General features: G+C 43.0%; 1 protein-coding gene and 1 long non-coding RNA gene across 2 annotated transcripts in view; both read right to left on the bottom strand.

Annotated features, from left to right (window-relative positions):
- The window catches only part of KLF9 (KLF transcription factor 9), a 30,940-nt gene extending 9,343 nt beyond the window's left edge, over window positions 1-21,597 (bottom strand). Inside the window, exon 1 of the mRNA XM_061628180.1 lies at window positions 20,088-21,597. Coding sequence (XP_061484164.1) covers window positions 20,088-20,610 — 523 coding nt within the window. The 5' untranslated portion in view covers window positions 20,611-21,597. The remainder of the gene's footprint in view (window positions 1-20,087) is intronic.
- LOC133385357 (uncharacterized) lies at window positions 5,210-13,497 on the bottom strand. Its single transcript, XR_009762858.1, has 3 exons — window positions 9,818-13,497; window positions 6,464-6,562; window positions 5,210-5,288 (listed from the first exon to the last, which is right to left on the bottom strand). It is a non-coding gene; the product is annotated as an uncharacterized LOC133385357 (long non-coding RNA).
- Window positions 21,598-26,251: the final 4,654 nt, after the last annotated feature.

The following is a 26,251-nucleotide window of genomic DNA, read 5'->3' as shown; positions in this document are numbered from 1 at the left end:
CAGCCCATCACAAAATGAAACCTGGGACTTTTAGGAATCAAGGAACTGCCCCAGACATCACATTCCAGTCTAAGTCAAATCCCAGGCTTGACACTCATGTCAATATAAGTGGATAGTGATGCTTTTACTCTCTCTCAGAGTATGAATGAAGTAGCAAACAGATTCTTGACAATAAGAGCAAAAACCAGATTATTAGTCAACTTTGAAATATCCCTAGGGCATCCCAAGGAGGTTCTTGTTTAAATTTGTTAAAAGAAATGCTGTTGATTGGTGGTTGTTTTATTAAACTCCAACATGAAAGCCAAAGTAAGATATAATGTTTATGAACAAAAATGGTTTTAAAGCCATAGCTATACAATAGCAGTCTTGCCATTTGCACCCATGTGCTCAGGGATGGTAAACTGAAGCAGCAAAAAAAGCAAGTGTTACCGAGGAGCTTGGCTCAGCTGGTACTCTGGATATTCCCCCTAGACTGTGTGCGTAATTTGGTTTTGCTCTGAGCAGCAAGATCATCACTGTGGTTTAGAGGGAATGCCCCTATACTGTGAGTCAGCAACAATCACAACACATGACAGTCACAAGCAGAAATCATATTGCCCCAATTAATTCTAGAATCCAGCACTACATCTAATGCAAGCAATACCCCCAGTTCACCCAGTTATCTCCCATTGGGAATAAATGGTTCAAAGATGACAACATGCTCCACCCTAACTAATTCAAGTATCCTTTTGCATTTCCTAAGAAACCCAAGTAGCACCTTTCAGTGAGGGTGTTAGTAGACTTAGACCTTACAGTAAGTTCTCAGAAGTGAGAGCAAGAGTGTCCTGGAGATGGATTACAAAATGTTTTGCCCCAGTTGTGATAGGGCCCCATGCCTGTTGCAGCTAGAAGTCCTGAAATGCAAAGTTGGCATCACCCTTGTATTCTTCTGTACCAGGACAGGTAACTACTGTGCCTCAACTTTGCTATTTTTCTCTATCTCCTGCATTTTCCCAGTTTTGCTATAATCTGGCTCTTGTGAGACAGGAAAAATACTACTTTGTGTGAAATTCCCCCCTTTCCTATAGCAAATAACTCATATTAGGCCTTTAGTCTCTCTCATCTAGCTCCATAACAGGAATTAAGTATATGGTGCAGACAACTCATTGGTGGGGTTCCTGTGAATGCATTATTAACCCTTTCCCCTGTGTGTTTCTGTGATGGCTTTTCAAGCCATGAAGCTGCTTTTGTTCCTCTAGGCATGATCACTCTTAAAACTTTATTTAGAAATAAATACTAGAATTGCAGCTATGATGTGATTATTGCTGGCTCTGTGAAGTAAGCACACGAAAACTGGTCTGTGCTAAATTCTCCCAAATTAAGCACGGTTATCAAAGCCAATACAATTTTGTCTGTGTGCATGCAGTCATCTCCAGTAATGATCCAAAGAATAGCATTGCTAATTCTCCCAAAGATACATTTGTTAAATATGTGTCCATGGAAATATACACTGGTGCCCTAGCAGACATGGCTACAGAGAACAAAAGTAACTCAACATTCATAGTTCTGGTAGGATCTGAAGTTCTCTCCCATGGGGCCTTTGTGTGTGCATGGAGATATGAGAGTGATCATCTAATTATTATTCCATAGTAATAGTATTATAGAAGATTACCTGGTAGCACAAGAAGCAGCTTAAAGACTAAGGGGAAACCCAGGACATCTCATAATGTGGCCAGACAAGTGATGGCTATAGGGAGAAGCATGTGTTTTCATGTGTTCTCTAATACCATCACAAAACTTCAGCTGATCAAGCCCTCCCCTTTGCTGATCTAATCAAGACAAAGTATTGAGATGAGAAGTTTCTACACTTGTCCTCCACCTGGAAGCCATAACAGTTAAAGCAAAAACTGTGACAGCTTGCATGGGTTTGCAGCAGGGTTTGTAGTTATTAAGGAGAGCAACTTGGTAGGCCTGTGAATGCGACTTTGGATAAAACCCAAACAAGCTACAAAAAGGTCTTGGATCTGATCACTTATGTCCACACAACAGGTTCGGAATCCAAATGCTCAAACTGCTACTTCCCAGATCTCCATGTTCCATTCATGAGGTGACCTGAGATTTTCATATGTCACCTCTGGGACCATTTGGGTGCTCTTACCAGCACTTTAAAAGTACTCCACCAGCATACAGACTAACAACATAATCCTATACATGCCTACTCAGATGTAAGTACCATTGAGTTAGGTTGGGCTGACTTCCAGGAAAATGGGTATAGGAATATAGCCTCTTTCCTGTGACTGCTGCATCGAAAAAATAACCATATTAGTGTCTTTTAAGTTCTTCTTCAGTGAAATATGATAATCAAAATGTCTCAAGGAGACCATAAAAGGCAGTGCATGGTTTCTGGTCACCTTCAAAGAAAAAGAACAAAAACTAGACACGCAACACACTTGGGTAGCCATCCTTTGGAGTTCCAGGCACTTGACTTTCTATGGACAACTCCAACATTAAATTTAGCTAGGAAGAGCAATACAAGTGATGAGCCCTCTGCTAGAGTGAGTGAGGCCACAGTATGCTGTACTTGAGGGAACAGTCATTTTATGTTCCCGAGGAACAGAATTGAAGAACAAAGTATTCGATTATTTTGAAGAAAAGGAAAGAATTGAGGTAGAAAAAAGTGGCAGATTTTGTTGTACTGAAAGACATTTGAACCAGATTTAAACTGACTACTATTTAGGCACAGATGACTAAAACAATACATACTTTGGGGTGTGTGTGTTAGGATAACCAAGGTGACAAATGTGTCAGAGATCATAAAGGGCTCTGGGCATTTGATTCTCCAGAATGTACATGGACAATTAAAGGACTCTGTGCTTAACAGCATGTATTCACCAAGTAAAAGAATATGAACAAAGTTCTGATTCTGTTATGATGCCTATAAAGTGGGTCTTCATGGTGGTTTTCATAGAGGGCAGCTAGAGGAAAATGTATGATGAAAGGAGAAGATGAACAATGGGATTTTCTATACTTTTCTTTATGACTAGAAGGATTCTCTGAAGCACAAAAAACCTCGTCTTCCAAAGTCCTCATTGGCTCATGCTAGTAACTTTTGGATGGCAGTTATAAAAGATTTATTCGCTACAGCAGGGATTGGACATATATTCCACACAGGGATGTTGTTGAACTACAACTCCCATAATCCCTGAGCATGTCCATTGGCCATGTTGACTGTGGCTGATAGATGTCAAACCTTTAGTGGGCCACAGGTTCCCTGTCCCTGCAGTACGGAGTAGACTATTTTAGTGGACAATGTTAAGTACCGATTTCCCCTGAAAACGAGGAACATTTCATGCACCTATAGGTTTACTGTACACATGCAGGACTAAATGGGCAAGACATGAAAATGTGATTGCTCCCTCCCTCTCTCATCTGGCATCTACTCCCTAATGTCAAAGAAATCAAGGGGCCTTCTTCTTCAAGTTCTTGGGATTTCTTCCTCCCTCTTTTCCATAAAAGAGCCCTTTCTTCACAGTCTGAATCTTGCAAGCAAATAAAAGTGCAGAGTCCCATCAGAGCAACACATTACTGAAGGGAGGGATGCACATGCACAGTTAAACAATAATGGAAACGTGCTGCCTCAGCTCAAAGCATTAAGGAGAGATACACACAAATACTTGATTTATACAAATTCCATGGGCTGCTGCTGGTGCTGGTGGTGGGGTTAAATACCAGGTGTAAGCCATCTGGCAATGCCATATGCCTGTTGCATTGTGCACATTTCTGAGGACAACTATTAGATAGACTTCAAAAGTCTAGGAAAAGATGCCTAGACACTCCAGTAGTGCCATCTGGAAGTGCAGTTACACAATTATTTCTGAACAAACCAAAATAAGCCATTATTAATGTGGACATTTTAATTCTATGCAAACAGTGGGTGGAGTGAATAATGTTCCTGAGGTCGGAAACCCGTGTGTGTATGGGAAAATAGTATTACTGACCATTAATATATTTAGCAATGGTGGTTTTCATGTGAAGTGGCGCAAGGATAATTTCAAAAGGTAAACTTATTAGTAATACGAGTTTGAGGTACAACATACTGGAGCAGTACTGTAACAGATTCACAGAGATAACCAGTACCAAAACAACCTTTATTTTCAAAGCACATTTACACGAGCCATGTCCAAACAGCAGTGTATGTGTGTAGCAAATGCTACCATAATGGACAGTCTATACAAGGACCTGGAAGATGCATCCTGGAAAGTTCACTCTTTGCTCCTTGGCGAGGGGGGGAGAGGGGAGCCAAGATAGAGCAGCAACCAAAAGGAATAGTACAGTCTAGTCACAGCTTCTACCATTCTGTACCTGAGTGAATTTATACGAGGTGGTGAATAACACATCCATGTAGGTGTGAGGAGGGAAGAGCACATATGTTTTCATTAGAGTCCTGCATTAGTGTAGTGGCAAATTCAAATTGCAGGGTCCCTTCATGATAGTCACAACCCTCTCCCTTTTTTTACTACTGGGTTGAGAATGAGATCCTTGTTAATGCCTTCTCCCATAACAACAGATGTCCCTAGGAGCCAATAAGCATGAAAGGGGAGAGTGTTAGCTACTGAGAAGACTCTTCTCAGTAGCTAACTCACCTCCTTTCACTCTGATTGGCTCCAATCAGCAGGAAAGGACAAGCAAGCACGTTGGAAGAATCTTCTCAGTTGCTAACACACTTCCCTTTCATGGTGATCAGCTCATAGGATGCTAGAGACATAAGGAAGTTGCTTCGACCCTGTTCCCAAAAAAGAAAGAGATCTAAGACTCCCCAAGACCCTGGCCGACTACACTTCTGGAGTCCTGTGGAACTCCTATAACTGATCCTTGAGATATCATGTTGGATAGATTCTGCTGTAGCATTGCTTTCCTCTGGCCTGTACAAGGAAGTTTATCTAGATGCCTTCATGAATGTAGCATTCTGTCAAAGTTCTCCTGTCATGCTCCCTGTAGATTTAAGAGCACAATTTTCTATTTCCTTCCATTGAGCATACCCAGGTATTTGGCCATTAAAGCAAACTTCCACTTCTCATTGTGACAAGTGCCCACGTATTTGCCTTCCCTTCTCAAGTGTTTCTGGTGTAACAGTGGTTTCTAGAATGAGAAATAGAGGCAGTTAACAGGATTATTAATAGCTGCCACACAGTAGCAGAAAATTCAATAAAGTGAAACAACTTGCATTCACCTTATTTTAGAGTCTTCTTGGGCCCATAACAGTTTGGTAAACAAGGTTCCAGTTGCACTGAGGGAAAATGCATCCTATGCTGAAACAGAAAAGGTAGTCGGTTAACAAAAGTCCTATACTTTCCCAGGAAAACACTTTTGACTAGACAGAGCAGGGATAGAAAAACCTATGGCCCTCCAGATGTTCTTGGATTCCAACTCCCATCAATCCTAGCCAGCATGGCCAATGGTCAGGTATAATGGGAGGTGGAGTTCAGCAACATCTGGAAGGCACCATGTTGGCTACTCCTGCTCTAGAAGAAAACAAAAATATAGCTGTAGAATTATACTTCTGGACGGAAATGAAAGACATCAGGGCCCTAGAGCATAAACGCTCCTCAGAGGCAGGGCAAAAATTAGCATTACTCAATGCTTACTATGATGGAGCACTGCTGTTACTAAAAATGTATAAAGATTACTTCAGAGGGCTGAGGTAAATTACTGCCTAAGAAGATCAGTTGTTTGTCTTGTACTTTCCTATCCTGCAGTTGCTGGCGGGCCTTGAATCTACCTACTTGGCATTGGTTTCAATAGATCAGCTGGAGGGAGGCCTGTACATTAAAGTGGAAACGAAACACAGAATGAAACATCACTACAAACAAATGGTTGGTCTGGCAAATGATATAATGTGTGTAGTATGATTGTACTACCCAACATTTCTTTTATTACAGTACTTTACTATAAGGCCTATGCACATCGCTTTACATAAGAGCAGAAAAGGGTTTTAAACCAAGTCCCCCTGCCAGCTGCTGCTCTTTGCTTCCATATACTGGTCATTTAAAAAATACACTGTCCATAAATTTGTTGCACATTTAACTTATACTACTCAATATCCTGCTTTACTTATAAAAATTCAAAGTGATAAATATAAAAGTTGCAATCAAATATACATAGCTGGTTCTCCTATGTGAGAGCTGCAACAAAAGGCTGCAGTGCATTCCTCTAACAGGAGTGCTCCTGTTCAGGGTGTCAGCAAGCCAGTCCTGCCATCCTCCATGATATTGCAAAGTTTTCTGTGTAAACTGTAAAGGGCTCAAGCAGGCCAAGTTACTCCCCCTTGTTTTTCCATTTTTCTTTTCCAACCGACACTCAACATCCTATGCCTCCTGAGAGGCCACTAAGCATGCTCAGTCCTCATTGGGGTGTTTTTTTTTTGGGGGGGGGGAGGAACATTGCTCCCTTGGTTTTTTTTTCTCATATATGGTATTGTGCATACCTCGGAGTTCACCTGAGAATGCTGATATCTCCCTCTTGTTTCTTAGTGACCCTGCTGTGGTTCCAGTCCTTCCTGTCGGCACTCAACCACCTGACTTCACTATTAAAAGGAGTATCAATTACATTTTAACACTGTGTAGGTTTTTTCTCCATATTAAAGCTTCAACCAGCAGTAAAATTAAAAATTAAATTATTTCCCCAGAATGCTAATAAGTTTCTGCACTAAAGTAGGATTGGGCCTCTGCCCTTTTCTGAAGAGAAATTTATATAGGACAGAAAAAACTTCTGAAAAAGCCCTGCTCCTAGTCCTAGCTCTCTCAAATGGATTTGGGAAATCCCCTCCCTGGCCAAACCTCTCTTGTCAGGAATGTGGAAATAAGGTTAGGGTCAAGAGCTGTAGATGGCAGCAATAGTGGGTGCTGTGTATCTGCATGGGTTGAAAGAATAGAGGAAGACGCCTATTTGCACCTGAGTTCCAAATCTGTACCCAGTCCAAGGGACCCTAAATCTGAATCCCAACCCTGGCCCACCAGTCAGATCCATAGGGAGTACATGTTCACATTCTGAAAGTGCTCTCCAACCCTTCTAGTGTTCCATCTTCAGAGGGTTACCACTCAGAGGAGGCCTCAAGAGCTTCTTATACTCTTCCAAGTTCAAAACACTATTTGAGAATTAAGCACAAGAACTGCTCAAAAGGGAAACATACAAATACACCCGCCCACATACACTCAGCATTTCCTCTTTGAAATTTGCACCCCCAACTCCTATAGCCCCTTTTGAGCTTGGAGGAATTCAGGGCTATGGGTGGCATCTCCCACTTGGTGGTGGAGGAAGGGAATCAGATACGTATATGGAAGATATGGACATGCCTTCCTGTATCTTTGCCCCAAGCTGAAGTTTTAACGTTAGGAATTTAGGAATGGGACTGCAAATGAAATAAAAACAAAACATGCATCATAATACCTCACAGACATCTACGATGCAGCCACATTTGGAATACAGGTTACAGTTCTGGTTTGCACAATAGAAAAGGCTAAAGGATTTTTAGCTTTTTAATTTAGGGAAAAATTAATTAAAGAGCACATGACATATGATTTTAGAAATGTGCGTGGCATAAAGAAGATACAGAGAACTTTTTCTCCCTCTCATAACACTAGAACTCAGGCTCACCCATAGACAGTAACTGCATTTGCACATCATAGTGAACCATGAATAATGACTGGCCATGAATGCGCAGATTGTTTCCCTCTGCTAGTAAACAGCAGCAAACAAAGGGATTATGGTTTGTTTTATTCTCCCCTTTCTTGGCAAGGTGATTGAGAGGGTGGTGGTGGCTCAACTCCAAGTTTTCCTGGATGAATCGAATTATCTAGACCCTTTTCAATCAGGCTTCAGACCTGGTCGTGGGACAGAGACTGCCCTGGTCGCCCTGCTTGATGACCTACGCCGGGCATCAGACAGGGGGAGTGCATCCCTGTTGGTGCTGCTGGACCTCTCGGCAGCCTTTGATACCATCGATCATAGTATCCTTCTGAGCCGTCTTGCTGGGATGGGTCTAGGAGGCACTGTTTTACAGTGGCTCCATTCCTACCTGATGGACAGGACACAGAAAGTGGTGCTGGGAGACTACTGCTCCACCCCCTGGCTGTTGGCCTATGGGGTACCACAGGGTTCCATTCTGTCTCCCATGCTCTTTAACATTTATATGAAACCGCTGGGAGAGGTCATCCGGAGATTTGGAGTGCAATGTCATCAATATGCTGATGACACTCAACTCTATCTCTCCCTTCCATCTGATGGCAGGGTGGGAGAGCTCGTCCTAAACCAGTGCCTGGAGGCTGTGAAGGGCTGGATGTGGGCTAACAAACTGAAACTTAATCCAGACAAGATGGAAGTGTTGCTGGCCAAGGGGAAAACTGCCCCAGGGATAGGGTTGCAACCTGTTCTGGATGGGGTTGCACTTTCCTTGAAAGAGCAGGTCCGCAGTCCGGAGTTCTTCTGGATCCTGCCCTGCTGCTGGAGTATCAGGTGGCTGTGGTAGCCAGGGGTGCTTTTGGCCATCTCAAAATGGTCTACCAGCTGCGTCCGTTCCTGGACGTTTCAGACTTTGGAATTCCTTGCCCCAAGAAGCCCGCTTTGTTCCCTTCCTGATGGTCTTCCGGAAACTTGTAAAAACTATTTTGTTCCGGAGATCATTTGGTTGGGACTGACGGGTCAGCCTTGACACTGTTTAAAGTTTTTTATTTTTATCTTTTAAGTTCTTTTATTCTCTCTCTCTTATATGTGTATGCACATATATACATATATATATGTTTGTATGTGTGTGTGTATATGTGTATGCATAATGCATTTTATGTATTTTAATTGTATTTTATGCATTTTAACTTACTGTAATGTTTGTTTTTTTATTGTGTATTTTACTATATATGTGTGCTATTTTATTGTAGCCGCCCTGAGTGCCCTGTTGTAGGGTAGAACGGCGGGATAGAAATATTTTTAAATAAATAAATAAATAAAATCCACTGGTTTCTTCTAAAATATTTCATTTTATTGCATTATCTCCCAAACCAGCTTCACTCTAACTTTAAAACTGTTGAGTGGCAGATCCCAGATGTATACAGTGGAAATGTTTCCTGGTGGTGGTCCTACATGCCTGATGTCAGCAGGAGTGTGTGTGTGTGTCACAGAGGAGCATCTCACTTTTTACTCACTAATCCTACCCATGTCTACTCAGAAGTAAGCTGTGTTGAATTCAATGGGGCTTATTCCCTGGTAAATAGGTTAGGATTGCAAGTCTCATTCATTTTAAAACAAGGGGGGATCCATGTCCATCTTTGCCCATCCTCTAAACAAGAAGGGGGTGTGTGTCTCCTCTCACACACTTTGATTATTTAAAGTGCCAACACCTGGAGAAACAACAAGAAGATGATTTCCAGGGGGTGGAGTTGGAGGGATGAAAGCTTCACCAACAGGAGTTTGGGTGGGTGGAGAAGTAGGGAAACCGGGTACTGACAAAGGGTGGCTGGAGACACCGGGATTTGCAAAATCAAATAGAAACACAGAGAGAAAAAACAGCCTCATAGTGTTCTAAGCCTGTAATGTGCATATAGCCTTGGTGTGATCCTGCTGATGAATGCTTGGGCCGCTATTTCCTCCTGGGTATCAGCTGACAGCAGCTTTTAAATAGATAACTGGTGTACTGGTGATGGTTTGAAAGCCAAGAAAGGGAAAATGGAGAAACTTGCACCCACCCCATAAAGAAAATGGATACAGGAAGAACCAAAGAATGCCCCACAACCCCCAAGCTTGAAAATCCAATCATCACAAACAATGCAAAGAAAACACTCCAAAATACCTTGCATTCCTCTTTGTCTCCAAAGGCCTCTGGAATTTGTGTTATTCCTGCTTTCTTCCAAGAGTGCTTAGAGTCCTGAGCTCTTGTGTTGTCCAGGAACACACCCACTGTCTTAGCAGCACTTGGCTATGTAGTTGTTGCCACTTGATGCCTGCCCATTTTAGCCATAGATGTTTCAGAATTGCCCAGAAGTTTTTAAGTCTCAATGGATGAGTGAGCAGTACAGGAATGTGCTCCGATCAGGCTTTCTTCCTTGCTCCAGAATGGTTGCGGTTATCTCTTGATGTTTGGCACAAGCCCTTCTAACTCCATTTTTCTTTTGGCTTTGATTATCCCAAGTAAATGATTACTGACTGGGCAACAGAGTCTGAACACCCAGTTCCAAAGACTCAGGATTAAGAATTTCACTCTCACTGAATCCAGATGTTTGCAAGCATCTGGCTGCTTCATGGCAAGCTGGCAAGCCTGCAAAGCATCTTTTTCCTTCATATGTGTGATAAAAAAAGAAACAGACACAGCAGCCGCAAAGTTACCAGTGCTGGCGAGAAAGAAAATGCATTCAGACTTAAGCTATGTGCATTTCCATTTCTATAGGCATGATATCTGTTAGATAAGAGAACATGGCCAATAAAAAAAGAGAGAGATTAGATCAGAGAAGCCACTGAAAGACAAAACTGTAGCTTTGTGGACTTCTGCTCCAGGATCTTAGTATTAATGTGCCACGCCCAGTTGGCTTGGGCAGACATTTGGGATTTTCTTACTTGGAAAAGAAACAAAGGTGACATGAATATTGCATGACATAGTTCTCTGTGGGAAAGTGCACTAGTCAAGCAGCAAGATCTCCAGATTACTCTGGGCAAAATATCTACCTGCCTCTATTTTTGTTGCTACACAACTGCATGTGTAGCCTCTGCAAGGAGCCTGGAGTCCCCTGTATTAAAATGATGAATTCTAGGATAGAAGGATGGTGTTGTTTTTTTTAAAGGGATACTAAATCTGCATGCAGCTTTTGAAAACTTACTTGATTCTTTCTTTGTTTTTACTGATTTACAGGATTTCTTATTGGGAAAGAAAAAGAGCCATAATCCATTAACATTGCTAGATGAAATAAACATATTGTAGATTGCTGTCCTGGCTTAGAAAGGGCAAAGTCACATTGGCTGGGCCCAAACGTTTTTTGATATTAACAGTTTTCATATTAGAAGAGCCAAACATTCTGAAATGTTAGGCAATGGGCTCCTTTCAAGGAATTGGAAAATGGACTATTAGAATCTTAACTTGGTTTCCATAGCCAGCGTGGTCTAGGCATGGCACCTTTGTTCAGCATATGTTTGTCTTCTTCTGTATGATTCTTACCACATGTTCTGGTAATCATCTGAGGCCCTACTCCAGATCCTTCAACCTTGTGAAGCACAGTGGGTGGTAACCAGCGGCAGGGCTTTTTTTGTGTTGGTGCCCAGCCTGTGCAATTGAGGTGTGCCAGGCCCCATCACTTCACTGCTTCAGTCAGCCATCAAAACCAAGGTCGTTTAGAAAGGATTTTAAAAGGTTTATGGCTGACACTATTTTAATTTGATGGCTCTTTTAGAAATCATTATTGCGATTAGCTGATTATGTTAATAGCTTGGTTTCACAACTGTGCCAAGGAATGGGAACTGCAATATATGTTTTACATATTGTGTGATGTTTTGATTTGTCAGCTGTATTGTGTTTCTTTTGAAGTTTTTATATGAAGGTTTTGAATGTTAAAATGTACGTTTTTAATTAATTAATTAACGTGAATATTTTACAGTGCCACATGGAAGAATGTATTCGCCCAGAAAGATAGTGCATGTTCATTTTCTAAGAAGCACACACAAATACATAGCATATGTTTTTCTATGCTGAGGCAACAAGGAGCAATAAATAATTAATGCTGGCATTTTTAGAATGTCCATTGCTGGCAACTAGAATAACCAACCTTGGTGTGAAAGAATGAAGTTTATGAGCAACCACAATGCTTATTTTTCATGGCTTCCATCTTCAATATTTATTTTCCTTCTTAGGCTGCAATGTATTTGTCCTCATCTTCCAATGAAGACAAAATGAACACTAGAAAACAATGATTGTGAGTACTAGAAACTGGTCTTGACATTTCATTAATGTCAAATATAACGCATACAGTGCTTCACTCACACAAACATTAAGAAGAGAAATAAAAGGATTCTTGCTAAAATCCTTACTTTCACACCAGTCTGAGTCCCCTCAAGTAGCTACTGTGATATTCTCTTGTGAAAATCCATGAATCTCAGTAGTGTAGTTGCAAAATTCAGAAATGCAGGATCCTTTCATGACAGCCACACCCCTTTTCCACTTTCCTGGTCTCCCTTGCTCTCCCCATTGTCTCACGAGTCTACACTCCACCACAACAGACATCCCTAACAGCCAATCAGCACGAAAGGGGAGGCTGTGCATTAGCTACTGAAAAGAGTCTTCTCAGTGGCTGACTCAACTCCTTTCACTCTGATTGGTTCCAATCAGCATGAAAGGACAAGGACTCTTCTCAGTGGCTAACACACTCTCTTTTCCTGCTGATTGGCTCATACATAGGGACCTGGCTGGGACCCTGCTTCCAAAAAAGGAACTGGTCTATGACCTACGCAGCCCCGTGACTCTGGACCATTACATCCGTGTCCATTATCAATTCATTCACATACTTTATTTCTCCTTGTGAGTGAATAATAGGGGAAGGCTGGAACTTCTGATGTTGAAAACACAACATATTGTGGGAAGTCTCCCACAAACACAGGATAGATGTTGAAACCATAAGTAACTAATCTTATCCATGGTAATTACAGCCCTTATATCTGAATTACCATCATAGATTTAGGTTCTATTAAAAAGGTAAGACTGCTTTTTTGTTGTTGCTTTTTTAGTGTTTATGCTGGAACCTAGAATCTCACATGGAGACCTCAAATGGTACCCATATCATCAAATAAACTTCCAGAGAGCTAGCCATGTTTATCCATTTCAGCAAAAACAAAAAAGTATCCAATGGCACAATAAAGACTAACACATTTATTATGGCACAAGCTGTCTTTAACTACAGCCCATATCTTCAGATTCATGGAATTAATTCTCAGTTGGCAGGTATAAGGAGAAAAATGTAAAGGGGGGATTGAATGGCAATAACATGCAAAAAGTACAATCAGCGATAATTCAATTAGAATCTCAATGTATGTTAAATAGGCCCAGTAACCTTTTACTACAAAAGACTGGTGATAGAACGACAGGAAACTATTATCTGTATTCAGATTCAAATAAATAGTAATGAATTGTATTCAACTAAACTGATGAGTTGTCATTTAGCCATTTTACCATGGAGTCTCCCCATGAAGTTCATATCCATTGCTATCTTCTAGGTTTGGTTTTTTTTTTAATTATGCCTGAAGCCTGATGCAGCCTTCAAAACCAGATGTATTTAGGGTTCATCTACATTGTAGTTTACTGTGCATTTGGTGCTACTCACATCTCCTTTTAATTTGCATGGTTCACATAACTTTACTGGCAAACAGAAGCTATCATGCAGTTTCCCCCCTGTAAACCCATACTCAGGGCCGGTTGTAAAGGGCAGCCAGGTGGGGCACTGGCCCGATGGCCCCTGGAGCTACAGGGGGGCCCTCAACTGCCCCTCTGCTCCCCTTCTGCGACCCACAGCCCCCACACACACCCCACCTACCTGTCGGCTGTCTTTTATCATTGCCCTTAATGAAGATGGCGGCCGCGGTTTCCCTAAGGTACTGAAGCCCCTGCTGTCATCTTAGTTGATGGCAGAGATGCACATGTGTAGCATGCACGCGTGCCATCAGCAAAGATGGCAGCGGAGGCATCATCTCCTTAGGGAAACCGCAGCCGCCACCTTCATTAAGGACAATGGTAAAAGACAGCAGACTGGTAGGTGGGGGGCGTGGGGGGCATGTGTGTGCATTTGTGCGCACGCATGCATGTGCATGCACACACACACGTGCTGGGGGCCAGGGCAAGCTGATGCCCAAGGGCCCCGGCATTCCTGGAGCCGCCCCTGCCCATACTAACCCAATCCACTGATAATATGAAAAGTTTAGAATAATACGGCTCCACATGTCTTTGCAGATGGTTTGCTTCGATGGTTTTTAGTGAGTGGGTGAATTGTCACTTTCAGCTACTCCCCTTTCTCCGCCCACTAACTCTCCCATGAATTCCATGTTGTTTCTGGTGGTTTATCTAGTAACTTCCGACTGCTCTGTCCAGCCCTTCACAGTTTATTGCAACCCTTCCTTCTTTCCCCCCTTTCTCCCCGAGAAAACTTCCTTTATTCCTTGTGACTAGCAATGGGAATTGCCATTGGATTTTATCATTCTTTCTCATATTCTCCATTTTGAGGAGAGAATTTTGAAGTAACATCTCTCCATGCCTGGTTTCTGAGTTTTTCCCCTAATAAAATCTAGTGGATTTTTTTAAAAAAATATATGCCTCAGAAATATTGATATTTGAGAAAATATCGATATCAATATTTTCTCAAAATATCAATATTGATATTTTACTTGAAATATCATTATTATATTTATTTGTTTTTCCAGCAAGGAAAAATTAACTCAGAAAAAGCAAGGGGCAGAGGAGAAAGAAGGTGCCTGTGAGTTATCTTCTTTTCAACCGCCAAACTTAGGAAGCAGTGGGTGCAGGAGGGAATGGAAATACTTTGCAGGTCAAAAATATTTTCACATGCCTAGTAACTGAGCAACTGGAGGGAATAAAAATGTAAAATTAGAGGGCAGAGCCACAAGGAAACAGCAACACTAATCCTTTCCAGAGGAACGCCTACTTACGTGAATGGAAAACAACTGATTTGACGCTACCATTGAGCACCAAGTGTGTTTGCTATGAAGAAATGCTCCCATGTGGATAAACCCTTAGTTAGATACTGCCTTCTGACCCCTGAGTGGGGAACAGCTTGATTGGGAGACAAGTGAGATGAGTCTTTTCAGGACTCACCTTATTCCTGTAATTTATCTTAACTGCTTTTAATATTCAAGGACCCACCTGAATATAGAGTTAAAATGTCTTCAAAATGTTGTAAACCACCTTGGGACCTGCTAGTGAAGGGCAGTTCATCATCATCATCTAGGGTTGCCAGGTTCAGGGCCTGAGACTGATCCTGTATCTTCAAGAGAAGAGAAAGTCAGCCAAGTGCAGGTGTTCTTGCAACATTGTAATGGGAAAAACCACAAGGTGGAATTCTCTCTTCCCCCTGCACGACTTTTAAAGATACAGAAGACCTCTTGGTTGCTAGGCCCGGCCTCCAAGAGGTCTTCTGTATCTTTAAAAGTTGTACAGGGGGAAGGGAAAATTCCACCGTGTGGTTTTTCCCATTACAGTGTTGTAAGAACACCTGCACTTGACTGACTTTCTCTTCTCTTGAAGATACAGGATCAGTCTCAGGCCCTGAACCTGGCAACCCTATCATTATCTCATTACTTAGTTTAAAGACATATAATGCATTTTTCTCTCCCATCACCTCCCAACCTCATTCTGATCTCCACAACCTGTATAAGGTTTTTCAGCATGTTAGGGTTATGCTTATGCAGTGTTACCCCAGAGCCTCCACAGTGTCCACAAGAATCATGCAAGAGCCCCAGTGCCCCCTCCCACTTTGGAGTGGAGCAGATATATCTTTCAGGAAGAACCTTCAACTGAAACAGTAGGCCCTGCAGGTGGAAAGGTCTTGGTCAGTACAGCTCCGTTCACAAGCTATTACACCTGTAGTTTTACGCTGTTATAATGAATCAAAGCTCACCGAATTTTTTGAGAACCTGCAATAAGCATTAAAAATGTAAGAGAAGGGAGAACATGATTTGTTTTTACACAGAGGTTGTAAAAGACGTTATGGCAAATCAGACTGATGGCCCAGAAAGCACCTTCAGATGAAGAAAGGTCCTATTATTTTAAGCATACCTGTAAGGCTAGAAATAAGAAAAGTGAAAAGTTGGTTTTTAAAAATTAAGAAAAGACTGGAGACAATTACAATTCCAATTGGGTGGGGGAAGGGGAAAGTCAGGAAATGCCACAGTGTAATTGTGGAATGCACAATGAATGCAATGAGCACCATGCGGTTTTAATCAAGCAGGCAAGTTTTACCCTAGAATATAGAGTTCAAGTGTCTTATTTGCTAAGGACTTGGCCTGAAAATCATCTTACACCTTGATCTACACGATCAGGCTACACAAAGCTCCTTTGGTTTTCTTATTAATTTTGGGGAGGGGTTATTTAACCACTGGAAGCTCTAATCAAGTAATAAAGCTACTTGCTGTAAATAATTCACCAATGCAAACAAATTTCAAAGCAAAATAGACAGTACTGTTTATTATTTCCCACTTTTCCAGCTGATAAAAGACAGAGTTGCTAATGCTGTACTGTTAATTGAACTAATTCCTTGGTGGAAAGAGTCTTCACAAATTATTTGAAGTAGAATGCAAGTGAACGTATTTACAAACATAGTAGGTCAATTTGCAGTGCAAGTACTTTACACTGCTAACTTGCAGAAGGGCCTTTGTCAATAGTTCTCAGAACACCGAGCAGAGGTCCTGATCAGTAGAATATAAATCAGTGGCAGGAAAGGAGCATTTCATAGCATTTCTGATATTGTACCTTTTCAGACTAAAAACTACATCGTGCTGCTTCATTTCCATTTTGTGGGATCCCACTGCTAAGCATAACTTAATTTACTTCAGAGTGGGCAATTTGTTGTTGTTGTTATGTGCCTTCAAGTTGATTATGACTTATGGCAACCCTATGAATCAGTGACCTCCAACAGCATCTGTCATGAACCACCCTGTTCAGATCTTGTAAGTTCAGGTCTGTGGCTTCCTTTATGGAATCAATCCATCTCTTGTTTGGCCTTCCTCTTTTTCTACTCCCTTCTGTTCTTCCCAGCATTATTGTCTTTTCTAGTGAATCATGTCTTCTCATTATGTGTCCAAAGTATGATAACCTCAGTTTCATCATTTTAGCTTCTAGTGACAGTTCTGGTTTAATTTGTTCTAACACCCAATTATTTGTCTTTTTCGCAGTCCATGGTATGCGCAAAGCTCTCCTCCAACACCACATTTCAAATGAGTTAATTTTTCTCTTATCCGCCTTTTTCACTGTCCAACTTTCACATCCATACACAGAGATCAGGAATACCATGGTCTGAATGATCCTGACTTTGGTGTTCAGTGATATATCTTTGCATTTGAGGACCTTTTCTAGTTCTCTCATAGCTGCCCTCCCCAGTCCTAGCCTTCTGATTTCTTGACTATTGTCTCCATTTTGGTTAATGACTGTGCCGAGGTATGGATAATCCTTGACAAGTTCAATGTCCTCATTGTCAACTTTAAAGTTACATAAATCTTCTGTTGTCATTACTTTAGTCATGGAATCCATAGTTTAGATTAAGGGGCTAACTGCTAGTCCTTATTTACTGAATGGAAATGTATTTCCACACTTAAAAGAATTGTTCTCCACAGCATGATATCTAGATCCTATTGTTGTTGCCAAAATAAGAGAAATCTAATTTAATCTAATTCTCACATTACTGGTTCAGCATGTAATAGCGGGGCAGTCTCAAATGATGAACTTCTTCTGTGTCTTCACAGATTAATTGGTACTCCTGCCACGCTAAGGAAACTGGCGGGTCCTGTTCATGCTCTTTTCCTTCCTATGTTTTGTGTTTTAACCACAGGAATCACTGCTGAGTGACACATGAAACTCCTTTTCCTGTTCATCTTCTGTCCTGTACCGCGTACAGTGCCAGTTCCGTGAGCAGGAAAGTAGCACTGGGACTCCCTTGCATAGCAGACAGAACCAGGCCAGGAAGACACTTCAGTAGGAGCTCAGCCAGAATCTACATTCTGCCCCTCCCCTCCAGGAGAAAGACAGTTTTTAGTGCACAGATGTTTGCAGCAGTACCCATCTTGTACCAGTTCCTAAAATGAAGATCTCTTCTTCCAGTTGATTTTTTCTAAAACGGGGGGGAAGTGGTAGTGGGAAAATAATCTACAAGAAAAATGCTAATATTGAGCAATACGAGTTTCTCTTTCACCTCACTTTTCTCCCACTAGGCCATCTTTCACTTGAAGACAGCTATGCAGATTATGTGCATCATACAGTGCTCCCAACCAAAGTTTAAAATCTAAAAACAGAGCAACTTTCTGAGAATCTGAATTGCTAAAGCAGACACATTTTTATATTACTAGGTTAACATTCTGCTAAACTCCTATATCTAACTCAGATGGGCTACATCAGGGCACAAAACATCCTGCTTTATGGATAGTTGAGGTCGCAGATAACATTCAACATTTACTTCCTCCCTCTCCCAGTCTCATTTTTAAATAAAGGAAATGTAACACTTATGGGGAAAAAAATCTGTATTTGTAGAACAGGAAATGAAAGTGTTCTTTGTAATTATAGTATATATGGAGACAGATTCCTCATCACATCGTGTCTGCTTTAATCAGGCCATCTCTAGAGTACTTGGAAGATGACAACCATCCCATGGATTGTTCTTCCACAGACACTGCCAAGGCAAGTACCATTTGAATGTAGGGTACACCCATGTCCAAGTCTAAACAAAATACAGACACATGTTCCTTGGGGCTTGATTTCATTGCATAAAACATAACCATTGACGAGTCATATTATAGTAGCAAAGTATGTTCTGCCACTGCCATACTACAAAACTATGTGCCATTATCATACCATTATTAGATGCTGCTAACCCACACATGTACAAGCAAATGGATACCACGTCCTTTGAGGGCAACAGTGGAATTCACCAATCACTTGGCCTTCCACAAAAGCTTTCCTTAAATGTGCACATATGGAGGCAATCTGCTTTTCTCTTAAGGATGCATGTCTAATACTGCAGTGAAGTACCAGCTGTGTTCAGTAGCAGAGGGTGTGACTCTTCACAGTGGGTTGGGGTATAAACCAGGAATAAAACAGCAAACGTTCCCTTAGAAGTGTCACTTTACTGAAGACATGCTCAGCCTCAGTTTCTAAAACCTAAGACATAAGGCCATCAAGCAAGGTATCTTCATTCAAATGGATCAATGGAAGATGGCTACCATATTACTGAGAATTAAATGAAGACAAAAAGTCTTTGAAAATTGTAATTTTGAAAATCCCTTTCCTTTCAATAGGATACCTACAACTGCATCCTATTCACAATTGTATGAAATACATGGGAAACTTTCCAAAGACAGTCTTGCCTTCCTTGCCTATTTTGCTGGCCAACTAATTTTACATGCTCACACATTAAACCATCATGAGCATCCATGTGCTTCTTCACAAGAATTCAGAAAACACGTCATCAATCCACGACGCCTGCCACAACCTGGCCACGCCCAGTGAGTTTTATGGAGCCAAGATGTGCCATAGACTCTGAAGCAAATACAGCTCTTAAAATGCTGCTTGAGGAAGCAGCTGAAGAGAGTGAAGTTAGCTCACCATCCACTGTTTTAAAAATCAAAGTATAATTCTATGCAATGTTATAGAAAATCTGCAGGGAGATCTCTGGACAGTTATAAAACTGCCCTGGCAAGGAGAGAAGAGCTGTCATGAAATTAAATGAACAGATGGCAATCCACAAAAAGTTCCAGGAGTGCATGCATAACCTTAAGCATCCATCCAGGTCTCTCACTCTCCCCCCACCCTTTGCATTCCTTCCCTCCTCAAATAAGCATTTTTGGACTAAACAGCTCCTCTACTGGTCTGGTCTGGTCTTCTCAGTGTAAGCACACCTCAGCGATATACAGCACAGAAGCAAGAGTGGGAGACACCCCCCCAAGATTCAGTAGCCTGACAAGCCCAGAGAAAACACCCTTTGCTCTTCCATCCACTCACAGTCTTGACGTGCCATTTGCATTAACACCCTGCACCCAAATGAAACCCGCCTGCTCTCTAGACGGCTTAGAAGAGGAGAAGGCAAGCCTCTGATATAGAAACTGACCAGGGAAGAAGGGAAGGGCTAAAATAATCACAGCATCCTTAAGAGAGGTTCAAACGAGGACAACCGACATTTTTTTTCTAGGGAAAAGCAGCGGCAGGAACAGGAAGAACAGAGCACTGTTTGCCTTTATATAACTGAATCGTTTCTGTAAACAGGTTGAGCTCCCCGTCAGGCTCCGATTCTCTTCCAGCTGCAAGGTCCCTCCCCGCCCACCCAATTGAGGCAGCCCCCAAGGGCACCTCCACGCCCCCGCCCCCGCCTCACCTGTATGCACTCTGTAATGGGCTTTGAGATGGGACGATTTGCCATAGACTTTGCCACATCCACTGTAGGGGCACTTGTGTCTTTTTTCAGTGGCCAGTTTCCCTTTGGGAGGCACTCCGCTGTGCAGGAGAGAGAGGGGGTCGGGCCCGCCGCCTGCATCCTGCCCCTCCGCCGGGCTGTGGGATGGGCTCGACCCAGATTCGGTGGTCACGTCGCTGTCTGATCCCGCGTCCTCGTCTGGGCTTTCCACACTGTCACTGCAGATGGAAGGGGTCGGGAGGGGTCTGTATTTGTTCAGGTCCAACAAGCTTTTGGCAATGGTCACCAAAGTGCAATAATCCTTCCAGGCGTCCCTGGGGTCGTTCATTTCCTTGGTCACGACGGCGGCGGCTTCCTCTTCTTCCTCCTCGGGCATCTTCAGGACCTCTGCTTCCCGGGTCACGTCTTGCTGTGCCACGGAGCGGTTGGAAATGGACACCAAGCACTGGGCGGCCACAAAGTCCATGTAAGCCACTGCTGACATCCTGCGGGCGAGGATCTGCCACCCTTCCCACCAGGGGAAAGAAATAACTGGAGACGGAGTAGATCCCAACTGGAGGAGGGAACGGGTAGGGTGAGGTGTGGTAAACTTTGTCGCCTGTCTGAGTGTCGCCGCCACCGACTCTGCCGCCCTCTCGGAGGGCTGTGTGGGTAGGTGGGGTGAGGGGTGTTGCAATCACCAGGCGGCTCGCTGTGTTGCCTTCAAGCTGCAAATCGCGGGTGGAAGTGGGGTGGGGTGCCTCGGCAGTCAAGCAGAGGGATCCACTTCCGCGGCTCAGGGTTTACATAACCGCGACCACCCGTGACCGCCCCCTCCCCCGAACAGGGAGCACCTCCGAGGGCCCTGCTACCTTTTGACCTCAGTCACCGCCGACTCTCGCGCCTCCCTCCCGCAGACGCCGGCAAACTCCAGATTAGATATTCTTCGAATTCTGATTCTTTGCCATGCCCTCCCGAGCACGCTGGCTGGGTTGGCGATATTCTAAGGCTGTCGTCTTCAGAAGAACAGTGTCACAAGCGTCGATTTCAAGTAATTCAAGTAGCACCAGGGGGGTGTTTTCCCTCCTCTTCTCCCCACCCCGTGAGAGAAAGGTTAAAAAAAAATAGCACAGGCGGAGCTCAGCAGTTCGAGCGCCGAAGCCACTTTTGCTTTCCCTCCCTCCCTCCCTTCGTTAGGCTTCCCAGCACATTCACGCAGCACTCGTCAGAAGGCGCAGCGCTGAAACATCAGCCCAAGTGGCGAAGTCTAGCGGCAGCGGCAGCAGCGACTTTGGCTCGATCTGCCCACTGCCTGACTCACTCCCCCCTCGCCTACGGCTCCTCGCTGTTCCGGCACAGTCTTGCTCAGGACCGATTTCACAGAAGCCCATCACGCAAAAGGTTCCTCCAACGAGCCCCCCCACCCCAACACCACCACCAATTGGTCAGTCGGGCGAGTGATTCAACTCTGTTTACCTTCTCTCCCTGCCACTCAGAAGGGCCCTTTTTGCATGGGAGGTGTGTCTATACTCGGAGACCTCGGCCAATCCTAGTGTTCCCTCCCAAAGCCTCGTGCTACTCCTGGAGCCTCGCGGACCCCATTTAAAAGGGCAATGAAGGAAGAGCCTGGAAAACGGTTACTTGCGGCGCCTATGACGGGAAGCGCCAAACGAACCGGATTCTCCTTTCGCTTGGTCATTAGGGTGCCGCCGCTGCATTACGAGGTGGAAAGGATCATTACTTCGAGCTTCCGTTCGGTCCCTTTTCCTCCTAGAGTAACTCTCTCCCTTTCTGTTCATGAGGACTCCAAGGTTGCATTTTCGGCAGAGATCGGGTTAACTGGCTCACTAGAGGTGTATATAGTCCCAGCAACCAGCTAGCCAATCGAAAGTGATTTGGTTGATGTCACTAACATTGGCTCCGCCAATCAAAAATACATTCCGAACAGTTCTCATTTGTAAACCTAGAGAAGTACGAGACTAGCTAGAAATAAGTGCTTTAGGCGTAAAATGTAAACTTTAGAGTGTAGGGGGAGAGTGAAAGGTGATTATGTAATAACAGCAAAAGCCATACTTTTGATTTCCAATTTTTTTAAAAAAATATTTTATTAGATTAGGTTATGGATCTTTAAGTCTCTGATTTATAAACAAAAATATCTTCTCTAGTCCCTCTGTGTAGTTTTATTTTATTTGCTCAGGGCTGGGCATACTTGTATACTTATGGAAGTAGATGCTCCCTGCCTTGAAGAAGTCACTGAACAAAATTATTTAAGAAATTATGCAACAGGTGGGGCAAAAAAATAAAGTTTGTGCCTGTTGGTCAATAAATATGTATTATTATTTAGATGACTTATATACTGCTTATATTTAAATGAAACTCTAAGCAGTGTACAACATAAGTTAAAACATCTTAAATATCAAATACAAAATATACTATTTATTTATTTATTTATTGAATTTATATCCCGCCCTTCCTCCCAGTAGGAGCCCAGGGCAGCAGTCTACAATCTATAAAACACAACTAAGAAGTAAACAGAACATCCTCTCTAGTATCAACATGTAATATCAACATTGCAAAACAATTAAAACTTCCAGCCCCCTTTATAACAGCAAACAGAACTTCACCTAACTACAGTTGGAAATAGATATCATTCAGTTTACTCAAGCATGCCTTTACATGATTAACTCACATTAATCAAACATATCAACATTCTAGACCAGTGCACTCAAACTCACTATTTTAGCACACCTCAAATCACACTCTGCAAACACATAATTCAGTCTCACATCCTAACAATACACTCACATGTCCACACCATGAGAACCAGTCTAATCTAAATACATACAAACAAGCAACAATACACACATGCACACACACATACACAAAACATTTGTGCCAAGCACTTCCCCTCATCTCTCACTCAAGGATGCAGAAACTATCCCCAACAGGCTCTCTCCCTGGGGGTATAGAAACCACTTTCCCCCAACACAGTAGGCAATGAAACTTCCTAAAAACTATTCAAGTATCAAGCTTTCACTCTAAAAAGGGGGAGGCTTTAAATCACAACCTGTCAGTTGGCCCATCTCTCTCCAGCACTTGCAGGGTGCAGCCATGATTTCTCCTGGAGGGGAATGGGGTTGTGCAGTTTCCTCTTCCTACAAGGAGACAAACCAGTTCTAGCAATAGAATGTATTTCCCGCTAATTCTGACTTTCCTCTGGCTTCATTCAATGTTTACCAGATATCTAAGAACTAAAAGTGGATATCTGCTTGTAGAGTGTGGCTTTTCTGCCTCCTCCCCACTGCAGCCACCTGAGCCTCCTCAGAATGTGGTGCAGGATCCAAGCCAAAGGAACTACACTGCCCTGATCAGTGACTGATAAAACAGAAGGATCCCTTCTTGGCTTATTAAAGCTTGCCGATGGGGTTTGGCCAAGTAGATCCATGGTGTGGTAACAGCATTGTTATGGGAGGGAGAGGTTCCAGCTGCCCTGAAAGAGGCGGTGATCCGACCACTCCTGAAAAAGCTCACCTTGGGCCATTGGTCTGTGACAATTACCAACTGGTTGCAAATACCCCCTTCTTAGGGAAGGTGATTGAGAGTGTTGTGGTGCAGCAATTGCAAATACTATCGGATGAAACAGATTATCTTGACCCATTCCGATCTGGGTTCAGGCCTGGTTATGGGACTGAATTGGCCTTGGTCTCCCTGATGGATGACCTTTATCAGAAGAAGAGGGGCAAGAGCAACTCCTGTTTGGGTTCTTTTGTTTGTATTCTAGAAGGAAGATAGGGTCCTCCAGCTGGCTAGGCTTGCCTACCTTTTCCTGTGCTCTTCTCTACCTAACCTCCTTCATTTGTAAACTGATACGCTCAGGGAAACTGACCTGCCCCTCCTTCCTTTGTCTTTCTTCTTCAACTGTCTGAGGAGAGAGGAGACATCTTTGTCTTTGCTCTCTCTCCTGAGCCATGAGGGCGAGACCCAAGTCTAGGCATTGCTCCTCCAACTTAGTTAGTTAGAACTAAGCATGCCTGTCCTATCTACTATGTATTTTTATAAATAAAGTAGCTTTTCTTATTTTACTAAGTCTTAAGTCTCAGCGATTTAAATGCAGGGTAAAAGCCTGGTACTTAGGTAAATACACATACTAACACACATGCAGCTCAGACGCTGAGTATCTCTGCATATTTCCATAACGAGGACAGGGGGAGTGTGACTTTGTTACTCTTACTTCATCTCTCAGTGGCTTTTGATACCATTGACCATGGTGTCCTTCTGGGCCGACATGGTAAGATGGGTATCGGAGGCTCTGGTTTACAGTGGTTCAGATCTTATCTCCAAGGTCTTTTTCAGAGAATACCATTGGGTGATTGTCTTTCAGCCCCCTGGCAGCTGTGCTGTGGGGTGCAGCAGGGTACCATCTTGTCCCCCATGCTGTTTAACATCTATATGAAGCCTTGGGAGTGGTCATCAGGAGATTTGGGGTGAGGTGTCAGCAGTACGCTGACGATACCCAGCTCTGTTTCTCTGTAACATCTGAATTGGGAGAGGCGGTGCAAGCCCTGGACTGCTGCCTGGACTTGATGGTGGGCTTGATGAGCGCCAATAAACTGAGTCTGAATCCTAGCAAGATGGAGACGATGTGGGTTGGTGGTTCCCAAGTTTGGATAATTGATCACTTGTCTGCTTTGGATGGGGTCATACTTCCTCTTAAAGAACAGGTCCGTAGTCTGGGGGTGCTCCTGGAACCATCCATGTTGCTAGTGGCCCAGGTGACTTCAGTGGCTAGGAGTGCCTTTTACCAGCTGTGGCTGGTAAGATAGTGTTGGATGTTGTATCTGGCGCAAGCAGATGCCCAGGATGCAGAACAGTATAGTGACAGGCTAGATGCCAGTTGAAGCAATGAGCCAGACAAGTAATAAGTTTTAAGAGTCACTTTACTGACAATAGAATATATCACAAGCTCTCTCTCTGTACAAACTCCTCGACCCCCACACTCTGCAAGTGTCTGCTGGCCCTCTATATAGATAAGGCCAGCTGTCCGAGCCTAGGTTGCATAGCAACGTGTCCTTGAAGATGGCTCGAGCTCTGCCAACTTTCGCTTCTAATCCACGTAGCTCACTTGTGGAAATTTAACCTCTGCTTCCTCGGTTTAATAGCCAACAATCCCCCACCTTAAATTTCCACATTCTGCCAGTTACATTTCTTTTCCATTTACATGTGTTACATTTCATATTTACATTTGCATCATCTGGTTTTACAGCCATTACATTTCATTAGAATCTTAGCATCATTTTTATTACATACATTTATTACAGCAATTATTTATTACTCTTCATGATTTCCATCATCCCACTTTTTCCAGTTACTGAAGTCTATATGTTTAATGGAATTTATTTTAAATCTAACAGGTGGAATACCTTTGGTTGTTCTCTCTGATCTGCGTGGTTGTATTTCTGCCTTAGTGTCTGTGTCTGTGTCAGGCGATTCCTCTGTTTCTCTCTCAGAGCTAGAACTTGATTCACTACTGCTGCCTGTTTCTTCTTGTTTTATTGGTACTGTGTCTGCCTGTTCTTGTTCATTACTAACTTCACTGTTTCCCAACTCCACATATGTTTTCTCTTCCCAATCCTGCTCTATTGCTTGCACGCTTCTGCTTAACACCACAGACCTTTGTTTTGGCATCCAAATTCTGTAATACGTGTTTTCAAATCCCAGCATGTACCCTTTGTCTGCTCTCCTTTGCAGCTTCCCTGTCCTTTTATTTTTGGGAACATGTACCCAGCATTCTGCTCCAAACCTAATCAAATGTTTTATCTTTCCTTCCTGTTTTAACACGAAACTCCCGTCTGAACCCTGTATGACCTCTGTACCTAAATAATAACTTACAGGTCCCAAACTTTTCGTTACCACATGTTGTTTCAGACTATTATGGAACTCTCTTTCGTCTTCCTCCCCATGGGAAAAGTACAGGATGTCATCTACATAAACTAGGCAGTATGTGAGCCCCCCCTTTGTTTCTTTCACATACACACAGGGGTCTGCCACACAACGCTTGAAATTCATTGACTGCAGAACATCATCTAATTTTTCGTTCCAACAACGCGCACTCTGGCGCAGACCATAAAGGGATTTCTGTAACTTGC

Source organism: Rhineura floridana, chromosome 1 (assembly GCF_030035675.1).
Source record: "Rhineura floridana isolate rRhiFlo1 chromosome 1, rRhiFlo1.hap2, whole genome shotgun sequence".
Taxonomy (NCBI): Eukaryota; Metazoa; Chordata; class Lepidosauria; order Squamata; family Rhineuridae; genus Rhineura; species Rhineura floridana.
Note: the sequence above shows the minus strand (reverse complement) of the source record. Positions and strands in the feature narration are given on the sequence as shown.